A 12632-nucleotide genomic window follows, 5' to 3' on the forward strand; every position below is an offset into this window, starting at 1 on the left:
AGCACAGTATCACGGTTCATGACTGAGATTGAGGTGAGGGACTAGGGGCTCCCACAGGCACCGGGGTCCTTCCTAGATTGCTCTCAAGCTCTACTTCTTCCAAAATGGCCCACAGCAACTGCTGCACCTCACTTCTCCTGAACAGTTTCTCCTTCTACAGGGCCAGGCAAACTCCTTCCCTCCCTCAGGAGGCAGGCAGGCTTCTAGGCACTTTAGGGTACGTCCACAGCTTCCCGGTGGAAAAGTCAGACTTCAGGTGATTTCTCCTCACCTCAGGGAGTCTTGCTCTTAGCCAGATACCAGCCCTGCTTGCACGGTAGCCCTTTTAGTACTCTGCAGAATACTCCCTTCCTTGGGGATAAAGGACTTGAAACTCCAACAAAGCGGGGTGGTTTGGGTTCGCTTTTATACATGACTTCTAGACCGGGTATCTCGATACACGGTCACAGATTATAGAATCAGTTTATGGTGGTCCTTAAGTAAGGACAGTGGTTCTCATCACAGCAGGCAGCAGTGGAGATAGATCTATCCTGGAGCACCCATAAGAGAGGCACGAAGAGGTGTGAGGTTTCTGCATCTGGCATTCACCAGCGCAACAGGAGTCATCAGGGAACAGACACAATGACAGGCCTCACCTAGAGACTTTTCCACCTTTTTGCAACAGTCTGCAGTCCCTTCCCTTACCTCTACTACCCACAAAATGGCAGTGCTCAGGAAGACTATCTTTCACAAGGTGCATGAGAGGTTGTGGTTCACAGGAAAACAAAGCTTACATGAAATCAAGGTCATGCTCAATGGTTGACAAGGATAAGGAGGATTCTTGTAACATGGATGTGGTACATACAATTATGAGAAGTGGGAGGGAGGAGAAACCTGTTGAACTCAATACAAAAAGAATAACAAAAACTTTGGGTACAGTTAAAAAAAAACACAACACACAATTTTGCAGTGATGATCCTTTTTTTGAGGAACTCATATTGAGTTAGTCACGTCCAAGACAATCAACAGAACAGAGTAACTACCAGTTGTGCATACAATTTTCTGTTTGCTCTACTTGCGCTGCTCCACAACTCAAACTTAGAGGAGGAGTCTTCACATCACTGCACTGCAGCGCGGTTGAATGGCTGATCCTCTGTTTTAGATATGTTTGATGTCACAATTGACACATTAAATTTCCACTCAGAGCAACTGGCCACTCAGACGGATCTGTTAAATATGTTGGTGCTATATGTCACTGAAATCGACGCCAAGCTCCAACGCTAGCTTAACCTGGCATCAATATCAACTATCAAGCTTTGGCCCAAACTTAAGCCATGTGTGTCTAAACTCTGATGAATAAGTTGAGCACACTTCCTAGTGTGAAAATAAAAAATAATCTGAAGTACCCTCTCTCAAGCTGGTCAGGACAAGAATCTGAAATCATTATCCTCCCAAACACTACACCCAACTAGCATAAGCGTATGCCACAAAAGCTCAACCATCTGTTTTGGTTAGAATTATCCAGCGTCACACGCAGATCATTTATTGAGATGTACAAGGAACTTACAATCATTAATCTCTGGAACCAGCCAATTTGTTAGCATTCTTTAAGAAGCATATTAACAGCAACATACAGAAGTTATCAATTTTTTTTAGACAAAAGTTCCCTTGCAAAGCTATCACATTCATGGATTGTCATGACTCTTATTGTGTCTTAGCGCGGCAGACAGATTTGGGTGCATGTATTTCCAAATTCATGATAATGAAATTCATGAATCAACACTTAGGCGACTTTCCCGTACCAGACCCCTACCTAAAAAAGATTAGACACAGGTAATTATAAAATTTGCAGATGATGTCAACAAGTCCAAAAACACATTATGCATGTTGTCTGCATATGTCCCACACTTCTTCCAGAACGTCGACTTTTACTGCACCAGTCATTTAACAGCTTGGGTATGCAAACTTGTCTTCAAGCCGTTATAGAATGCTATAATAGGGACAGAATAAGGCTTAACGTACAGTTGTCAGGTATTTTAACCCTTCTTTCAAAAAAAGGGGTTTTTCTCAGAAGTCGCAAATCATTTATTATTGGGTAGAGTATCCAATGTTCTCGATTGACCTCAATAGTAGGAGGTAACCCTTTCCCACTCAAGAGTATGCATCACAGAAAGTTAGAGGTCAATATCAAGTTATTTATTATCTTGTTCGTATTTTATATGAAAATTCAAAGATCCAAATAGTAACTGAAGAGTACTGTTTTATTTATAGTTAGACCAAAATATTGGTTTGAACATTGAACCAGATCTCATAGAAAGCTAACAGCCAACACGTGTTTCGCCCCTTCCCAACACACGGGACTGGGGCTCTCTCAAGGTGGCAAGTAGAGAAACTGTGTAAAAAAATTATAAGGCATTACTTTGTATCGACTCCGCCGACCAGGACCGCATTGGAATCTGGCTTCCAGAGAAACTGCATTGAATATACACACTCTCTTTAAGATCTTGCTCATTTGAAACGTGCCACAAAGTAATACCAAATAATACTTCGACACAGCTGCCTTACTTGCCACCTTGAGAAAGCCCCAGGCCTGCGCTCCAGGAAGAGACGAAACAAGTGTTGGCTGTTAGCTTTCTGTGAGATCTGGTTCAATGTTCAAACCACTATTTTGGTCTAATTATAAATAAAACAGTACTCTGAAACACATCTCGGGAAATACCATCTTGCAACTTGTGTGAAATGTATTTTGAAACTTTTGTCCACCATCATCTGAGGTAAGGGCATTGCCCAGATGCCTCTTTTGATTTCCCTTTCATCAAATCCAGGTAACACTTCCCATGGAGAGAACTAACATGTCTTTTCCAAGTGGGCTGACAAATCCTTAGTGATGTTACCGACTTTGATGGATTTTAGTAGGGATGGTCTGAGGGAGAAGAAAATTATCCATGCACTGGGAATATTATCTCATCTTTCTTCACCTTAGAGATCCCTCCATCTACATATTTTATGGATGCTAATTTCCCCCAATGAGTGAAGATGCTTCTCCTCATAGCACTCCATTCTCAAAACAGAACTGAGGAATCAAATTGCTAACTTAATTAGTCAGCTTGGAGACTAAACATTGGTCTTCAATGGAAAACCCAAGAAAAGTATCTCACGTAAATGAAATGCTCTCAGGACTCCTATCATTTACTGGGACTGTAATTTCTACTATGATTCTCACATTTTAGTCTTATCTCCTGCTGTGGGCTTATATGGTCTAAATGACTATCAGCTATATTGTGTCATAATCTGTTTCAAACAATATAGCCAACTTGTAATGTGTAAAGAAAGTAGAAATAGTATGATGCTTTCTGGAATTATATTGGGCCCAATTTAGATCTTGGTGGACAGGTTACTCCGTCACAATGGTGACTGATATTCCGTCCACCGAAATATAAATGCCATTATGCCCTATGGGATTTATATTTTAGAGGACGAGATATCCGTCACTGTTGTGATGGAGTACCCGTCCGCCAAGATCTAAATCACGATCAGGAAGTTGCTGGCTTTGTTTTCCAGCATTTGAGTAATTCATCCAACCTTCTACTTCATTGTTCTCTACACTTTAGACATTTTATTCTCTATGGAAATGGGTTGTTATTGTAATTTTGTGGGCATGTATGAAGGCGACAGCCACTCACAGAGAGTTTCTGGTCTTCCAAGATACTCATTACAGCATTGATGGCATTTAAACATTATTGGAGATTATGTTTTAAACACTTTAAAAACTAAATGAAGAGATTCTCTTTCAATTTTCCAAAGCAGGGTGTCCCAAACTATAACTCCAGGGACTTAAAAAGCTCTGGATGCCCCAGGTTCAGGTCTATCTGTTGAGTTTAATAAAAGTGTATGCATAATATACTTCCTTTCAGGGGCTTAAAGCCAGCCCTCCTAATCCAATGTTCTAGCATGGGATCAGTCACATTTTTCTTCCATCCGCTGCAGCATACAGCATGTGGCGATGGGTTTACTCACTTCAGCCGTTGACTAGCTTCACTGTGAGTGACCATATTCTTCTCTTCACAAGGAGCACATCCTCACAAAATATAGTTCCCTTCAGTGCCTGTGACAGCTAGGGCAAACATGTAATTTTTGAGAACATAAAATGGAGGGGCCCAACAACTCCCACAAAAATGTTTTTTAAAAACCAAGGCAAAACAATACAAGCATTGACAATGCCAAAAGGCTGGCAGACAACGTCAGACCAATTGGCTTTGCCAATGCTTGTTTATATTTAGTGCTTGACCACAGTTAGCCTCTACGAGAATATCTTTCTAACTTCTTAAGCAGAAAGGAAAGCCCCAGTATATCGCCATAAAGGGTTTACCTACCCTTGGAAAAGAGTTCTAGTTATTCCGATTTCTGAATCAGTCCGCCAGTTAAGGCAACAGATATATATTGTGGCTCCAGGTGAGGGATTTAGTCAAGTTACGATTAGCAGGGGCATATTGTTCAGAGGGGTATTAGCGAAGAGTCCAGTGGCGTAGCTAGGGAGAGGCGAGAGTGCAGTCCACCCCGGGCGGCACTCTTTTTGGGGGGCGGCGGAGGTGAGAAAGTTGTGTCTGTCAACTACCAACATACCCCCTCCTCCAAGAATAAGTAATCCGTTGGCCGCCACCTCCAACCCCACCCCCCCACCCTGCTGCTTTTGCACTGGGCAGCAAACATGGGGGCCGCCCCGGGTCGTAGTAGGTCTAGTTAGCCACTGACAGAGTCTCCTAAAATGGCAAAGGGATCTTATTTTTTTTCACCAACTGTGGGTCTCCTTAGGGTGAGAGAGCCCATGGGTGGCTGAGGAGAGAGAAAAACAGCATTCCTGTGGCGCTGGAGGAGCAGAAGGTAGTCCGGAACCATGATACTTATTCCATCCCTGAATACTAAGGTCTGATCCACAGTTCACAGGAAAAAAAATCATAAGTTTACGCTCCTAGAACTACCCTCATGGTTGGAGCAAATTTCCACCTTTTAATGAATTCATAGAGATTTCCTGTAATACTTCTAGATTTACGAGACTCTCATGGATTCCCAAGTGAACATCTAATTTAACTATATTAGCAAACTTGTACATTTTCCGAAATTTTAATTTAAAGAGCACTCACACTTGCAGATCTTTATTTTTGTTTCTGTACGAGAAGAATATCCCTGTCTAGAAATCCTTTTCTCTGCATGCCCATGACTTTTGTCCAAGTCTACAGCCTAAACAGGCATTAACTCTAGTCCTTGGCGGGAGTAGACTGGAAAGTGTTTTCAGGGTGGGAAACTACCAGCAAATGTTTGGCAAATGCCCACAAATGTGGTAATTTGTGAGGAGACAAGTAACAAAGGCAGTCATGAGTATGGGAAGTAGTGCTACAAGAGTGCTCTTTTACGTGTTTGCCCACTTTTGCGTGAGGACCACCCAAGGAAGGCCCATCAGCCACCCCTTGCACCTAGACCCAATCACCGCCAAAACCAACCTACATGAAGGGATGAAAGAAGTAGCCGAGTGGATGAAGCACAGCCGTCTGAAACTGAACTCGGACAAAACGGTAGTCCTCATCTTAGGTGCATCCCCTTCCGCCTGGGACGAATCTTGGTGGCCAACGGCCCTAGGAAAAGCCCCCATACCGACGGACCACGCGCGGAACCTGGGCATCATCCTGGACTCTTCACTCTCGATGACCAGACAAGTCAACGCCGTCTCATCATCATGCTTCAACATCCTACGCATGCTCAAAAAAACATTTCGCTGGATCCCCACCAAAACAAGAAAAACGGTCACCCACGCACTGGTTACAAGCCGTCTGGACTAAGGAAACACCCTTTACGCCGGTACCACCGCAAAACTGCAGAAAAAACTCCAACGCATCCAAAATGCTTCAGCCAGACTCATACTAGACATCCCCCGCACAGACCACATTTCCGTTCACCTGAAAGACCTTCACTGGCTCCCCGTCAACAACAGGATAACGTTCCGTCTCCTCACCCACGCACACAAAGCCCTATACGAACTTGGACCTGATTGTCTCAACACGCGCCTTTCCTTTTACACCCCCACCCGCCAGCTGCGTTCGTCTGTTCCGCGCATCCACAAAGCCACCATGGGGGGAAGATCCTTCTCCTACTTAGCGGCCAAAACCTGGAATTCCCTTCCCATCCACCTCCGCCTTACTCAAAACCACCTAGCCTTCAGAAAACAGCTTAAAACCTGGATATTCGATAAGTAAACCTCCCCCCCCCCTTCCTCAAGCGCCTTGAGACCCTCTGGGTATGTAGTGTGCTATATAAATTCTGACTTGACTTGACTTGATCCCTTCCGATGGAAATTCAGCCACTGTCACAGCATTCTGTTTGAGCACATTCCATTTCTGGGTGTAAAATCCCACCTGCCCTAATTCTGCCAATGAGGAGATTTTTCCTTTTCATATCTATTTGTCTGCTTCGAATTTTGGTGCGAAAACAGCTGTGTGAACCAGACTCTAAATCCCAAAGAAAGTGATTGGAGGGAATGATTAACTGCCCCTGTCCTCTGCTTTCTTGCAGCCAACAAGTCACCAGGCCGGGAGCACGTGGCCGGAGGTTCCACCGAGGTGAGACATTGTGATGTGTGAACAGATGAGGTATTTCGAGAATTATCACCTCCTTGAGGTGAAACCTTTTGGCATGAGATGAGGAGGGCTGTCTGTCTTGAATAACCATTGAACCAGCAAACTCCAGAGAAGAGAGTCTGTTCTGTAGGGGTGTCCAAAGGTGTTCCAGGACAGCTGGATCCCTACCAGATGTTCAGGATAACCAATGGCTATAAAACGATTCTGTATTTTGGATTATTTTAAAAAACAAATTTGTTTTATCCTCACACCGAGCCCTGCGGTAACCTCTTTGTAAGTACAACTAGCGTTTTGCAAGGTTTTTGATTCTTTTAAGAAACAAATGAGTTTTATCCCTACACCGGGTCCTGTGGTAACCTCTTTGTAAGCACAACTAGCGCTTTGCAAGGTATGTTCAGTTTATGTCAGCACAGACTGTCTTGCTGACAAAGGGAAGGGATTAAGTCCAAGAAGGTCAAGCACCTGTATAGAAATCTACCGACCCTGGAGTCACCCTTTTATTTATCTTTACAGTTCGAATTACACGTTTCAGGCAAGGACACATCTTGTCATACACCTTACGCCGAGGAGGTCTAGATCTGTACATCCCATTATAATAAATGGGGTAACTCAATAGAAAGTCATAGGACCTCGGTATTGACCGATATAGAAACAAGTGGTCCTAGACAGCCTAAATTCCTATTATGAAAACAGTCCATAGATACTGTGCTTGTATATATATCAGTACATCAACATTATACTTTACTAACAGTACTAGTATGCTAGACACAGAACCTGACGCCCAACAAGATGGTTGTATGTTGGAACAACGAGTTCCCCAACCACAACTTCCCTATCAACGAGGTCGCAAACACGACCGCATCTAAACCACAATTTTTTTACCACACATTCCTTTACCACCATTTTTCGTGTTAATGGAATGTGTGTTAAACAATGCTTTACATCTAGTACCCCGATCCCCCACCCCTTACAAACCAATTCCCAACCCTAAAAACAAACACGATCACTCACACCCCGTAAAATATGAACTCAACCCCCATAAATCTATTTCCCCTCTCCCTTTTAATAATCACGAAACTCCCCACCTCTTAAATATGTACTCAACCCCCATAAATCTAATTCCCCTCTCCCTTTTAATAATCATGAAACCCCCACCTCTTAAATATGTACTCAACCCCCATAAATCTATTTCCCCTCTCCCTTTTAATAATCACGAAACTCCCCACCTCTTAAATATGTACTCAACCCCCATAAATCTATTTCCCCTCTCCCTTTTAATAATCACGAAACTCCCCACCTCTTAAATATGTACTCAACCCCCATAAATCTAATCCCCCTCTCCCTTTTAATACTCATTAAACCCCCACCTCTTAAATACGAACTTACATGTGATCACAGCAACGGTGCACCAGAGGTTATCCAGCCTGTGCTTGTCCAGGCTGTTCCCCGACCTCTGTCATTCTTGCTGCCTTTTTAATTGAAGTTCCTGAGAGCCTTTTATAATGTGCATTCTTTCACGATACATGAGTTAGATTTAATCTTTATGATGGTAACATGATTAAACCCCCCACCTCCTAAATACGAACTCAACCCCATAAATCTAATTCCCCTCTCCCTTTAAATAATCACGAACCCCCCACACCTCCTAAATACCAACTCAACCCCCATAAATTTAATTCCCCTCTCCCTTTAAATAATCACGAACCCCGCCACCTCTTAATTACGAACTCAACCCCTATAAATCTAACTCACCCTACGCCATAAAAATGAACCCCTCTTACCAGTTGCACCCAGACTGCGACGCTCCTCCTAACTCCACCCTGTCGGAACACTAGACCAACTCAGCCGTAACCACGCACGTGCGTGGTTACGGCTGAGTCGTTGTTCGGGCAAGTCGTGGTTCCGCTTTCATGACTCCGGAACTCGTTGTTCCAGAGTCGTTGTTCAGGATCTTTCCCCAACAACATTCATAGAGAAGGTTGGTTTAAGGAGACCCACCTTGACCTGATGAACTGCTACAGCACAAGTTAGGCTTTTTGAGGCATGAAACATGCATGCCTAACTCGCCCTTTTGTTTCAAATGTTGCTATAGAAGGACATGAATAAGCTGCTGGTAGGTCCCCCATAGGCAGTTTTAATCTTATTTGCTTACTTGCTGCACACCAACACAATAGGTGACAGGCAGAGTAGGAGGACATTTTTAAAATGCACCCCTTGGAGTATCACCACATTAAGAGTGACTTCATCTCTGTCTACTGCTGAACTAGAGCAGGGTGAGGAGCGACCCCGTGAGGGAGCGTGCCACCTGATGTAGATGAGGGCGCACTGTTCTAAACACTAGGTGCCCCAAAACACAATGTATGATGCTTATTGTGGTCAACTGTTGTCTGACAAACCTTGATTTAGGATTTTTTTCTTTTTGTAGTGAGAGTTATTTTAAAGGCATGTAAAAACCAGACCAAAAAATGACCTCTCCTACGTGATTCATCCAAATGATTCCCCATAGATGCACTTTGTGGCTATCCTGAAAACCTGGCATGGCACAGTACCTAATTGGCCTCCATTCAGACAAAGTTCCCTCACAGGATGAGGCAGGGTGGCGAGACTCTGTGATTGGGTATTGCCCTGGGTTCCCACCTTATGGAGGTAAGCAAAAGGGCATGGGTTACAGGTCACGGCTGGGAGCCGAATGTTGGGCCTAGTTGTTCTGTCTTCGGTTGTCTCTGGTGACAGACAAGGCCACAGCCTCTCTCAGGGAGTGCACACAGGCAGGCAGGGGTATCTGCATTCTCACCAGCTGTCACGCATTTGCTTCTACAACAGTCGTGGTACAGCTGTGTCTCGCTGAATCACATTTCTGATAACACCACTCCTCCTAGCCAAGGACATGCCCGGAGCAGGACCCGCATGGATTATTGTAGATGTAAGCTAGAGCAGCTCCTACTTAAAAAATAAATGATTCTGTCTGTTTAAACCCGCAAAATGAGTCCTTTCTTCTTCCAAAGAGGTAGCACTTCACCTCGTCCATACCCTTGTCCCTTGTGTAAAGTAATTTTAGAGACACTTTGTTTTATAAAGTCCAGCCATCAGCATCTGAAACACCTGTTCTTAAACATCCTTAAGTACAATTAGAGGTGAGCCTGACATCGTTGCTAATCTACGGGGGGGGGGGGGGGCAGTGGGACATGCTCTACAGCATGTACCAAAACAAATCCAGTCCCTGGAAATACTTTGTGCTTCGCACAGGCGATTCTTGGAAGGAAGATGTAGTCGTGTTCTCATCACTGAGGTATGCAGACTCATTCCTGCCAATTTATACAAACTGTTCCTCCTTCCACATTCCGTTCGACGGCAGTAACCATCACATCTCCAGGATTTGGCTTTCAGTTTTGAAATGAACAACCCCTGCGCAGAAAAATGCATGCGTCCAACAACTAGTGTCCAAGGGGGCAGATTCAGAAATGTTTTTTGCGTGTAACTGGGGTGCCCCAAAAAAAAGTGTGTATTTAAATTCCACATCTTAATTACACAGAATCAGGAAAAATGAATTTTTAGATATGGAAATTGCCTCTGGATGGTCGAAAAATCCACTTTTAGGATGGAGTTTCCACTGTCGTACATTTTAGATTAAGGGTGGGAAAGGAAGGGAGGCAGGGTAGTCATGCAAAATGTATGGATCACTCACATGCTCTTAGGTTTATGGTTATTGACAAACATTTTGGAAGTCCATTCCCACCCTGGTAGCACTTTGGGACCTATTTACGAGAATGTCACGCAGTGCAGGGCAGCAAGTCCCTTGCTGGGCGGCGTGACAGGGAAAGGCCACGAATGCGCTATATTTAAGGCAATACAGCGCATTCCTGCCTTTTCCCATGTGTTGGTGCCCTTTTGGCAGCCTAGTGCCAACGTACGCAGCCTTGCACCTGTTGCAAGGGTTCCTGCACTAACTGCAGTATTGTTTTTGTGCAGGAAGGGGCACTTTCCTGAACAAAAACAATCCTGAAAGACATATTCCTCTTTATAAGCGTGCTGCAGAATGCTTCCAGGTTTACCTGTTCTGGGAAATCTGGAAATGCATAAAAAACCATGGGAGTTGCACGGGAACACCGATGCAACGCCTCTCTTGCGGTGAGTAAGGCAACGCAACGATTGCAAGCTTTTTTACCCTCAGGAAAAAACACAGAGACCTCGGCTCCTCTTCAAAGGCATAGGAGTGCCGCCCCACTGCTTTTTTGCAGTGAAACAAAGGGAAAATAAAATGAAAATAACTTGCGTTATTATTTTCTCCTACTTACACAGCTTTGCATGAGGGGGAGGGGGCAGGGGAGGAGAGGTAGGCAGCACCATCCTAAGTGAGCAATGACTACTTAGCCGGCCCTCTCGGACCGCCAAAAACAGTCTTGCGCACTTCCCATGTTCTCCATGCAAGCTGCATCACAGCCTATGAGGAGAACATGCCCAGGCTTCCCGGCCAGTGTCTGAGCAGCGTTGTGATTGGGAGCCTGGGTGTGATGATTCCTGTGGCCGAGCATGGGGGGCTACAGAGGAGAGACAGCAGCGAGGAAGCAGCAAAAAGGTAGTGTTTTTTTTTATACCCGCTTTCCCTCTTGTCCTTCCCTGCTCCCGCCCGCCTACCTCTGATAAGTGTCGGCCGCCACTGAAAAGATGTGCCATTGGACAAAGGCGCTTAGCATTTGACAGTGTGCAATTGGTTACAAGTATGCATTGTTCAAATATCAAATCTCAGAACTTGCCAAGAAAATGGAATTCAGGACACCTTCCAAGGATTACGCATAACTGCATAATTACGCATAAGTGTTTTTCGCAGGGATCTACTTGTGCCCTTAAAAAGTTTTGTGAATTACTAAAAAAGAGTAAAACTGCATTCAGGTGGGACCGTAAGGCTTCCCTCAGTTTCACACTTTTTACATGACTCAAGCCCAGTGAGTTGCATGACTGTAGTGATTATTTTTCCAGGGTGGGACTGAAAAGGATTCACCTTTAAATTTCATGGAGGTGTATAGGTTTCTTAACAGCAAAGGGAAATGTTACATCCCATGCTGAAAAAGATATGTTTCAGCAGGAGAGAAAATAAAACAATAGTTAGATAAATTGCCAACTTACCTTATACTTACTTTGACAGAATGTCTGTCTCAGGGCCGAGCCACGGTGTTGTTGGGGGTGGGGGGCCTTCGCAGCAGGGTCCGCCCACCCCCCAAATGTTCTTGGCAGTGGGCAAATGACAAGGAGATTTTTTAAGAAATGTTCAGTTTCATCCAAGTATTTTTTACCTAAGGAGAAACAGAAAATGTAAGCTAAAGTGTGATCTAGTTATGAATACATATTTTTTAATAAAAAAGCTTAGCATTCTTTTTATGAAGATGCACGAATCGTTTACCTCCTCCATTTAAACATTCACCTTTCAGACTGTGATGATTCTAATAAGTGGCTGGGAACTGTACAATCCACAAGTATAAGACGTGCAATCTGGACTAAAGTAAGAGTAAGAAATTCATATTAGTATTGTAGATGGAAATTAAAATGCAGTGTGCCTGTGAATCACTTTCAGGAATGCGTGAACTGCAGATTAGAATTAAAAAGGCAATGCAGGGCTACATTAAATATAAATGGACCTAGAAACAAGATAAATACAATCATAAAAACAATCATGGTTTGGGACACAGTGTTAGTATTCATAAAATGTAGATTTGGAAATCAAGTGTATTGAATTGTACTTTTTTAATGTAGCAACGAGCCTGTCCCTCGCAAGGCCTAAATCACATTTCTATATGGTCAGGTTTCAGTAGTTATATACAGCTTCATACCAGTGACAAGGATATTGAATCACACAATTTGTATCAACTGCTTGGTGCACGGTTCAATGGGTGGTTGTGTGATTTGACCTTTGTTGGACATGTTAGGTGAAGAGAATGATGAGGTAAGATAGGAGAGGATGTGCTGCCGGCTGGAGTCTCAGCATCGGCTCAACATGCTGTGATCTCTCTGTGCCTAAAATAAATAAAT

The 12632-nt window shown here is 43.8% G+C and overlaps 1 protein-coding gene across 1 annotated transcript in view; it reads left to right on the top strand.

Annotated features, from left to right (window-relative positions):
• The window catches only part of LOC147679807 (uncharacterized), a 582063-nt gene that overhangs the window by 543546 nt on the left and 25885 nt on the right, over positions 1-12632 (top strand). Inside the window, exon 24 of the mRNA XM_086943363.1 lies at positions 6544-6590. Within this exon, the coding sequence (XP_086799489.1) occupies positions 6544-6590 (47 nt within the window). The remainder of the gene's footprint in view (positions 1-6543; positions 6591-12632) is intronic.

Source organism: Lissotriton vulgaris, chromosome 11 (assembly GCF_964263255.1).
Source record: "Lissotriton vulgaris chromosome 11, aLisVul1.2, whole genome shotgun sequence".
NCBI classification, from domain to species: Eukaryota; Metazoa; Chordata; class Amphibia; order Caudata; family Salamandridae; genus Lissotriton; species Lissotriton vulgaris.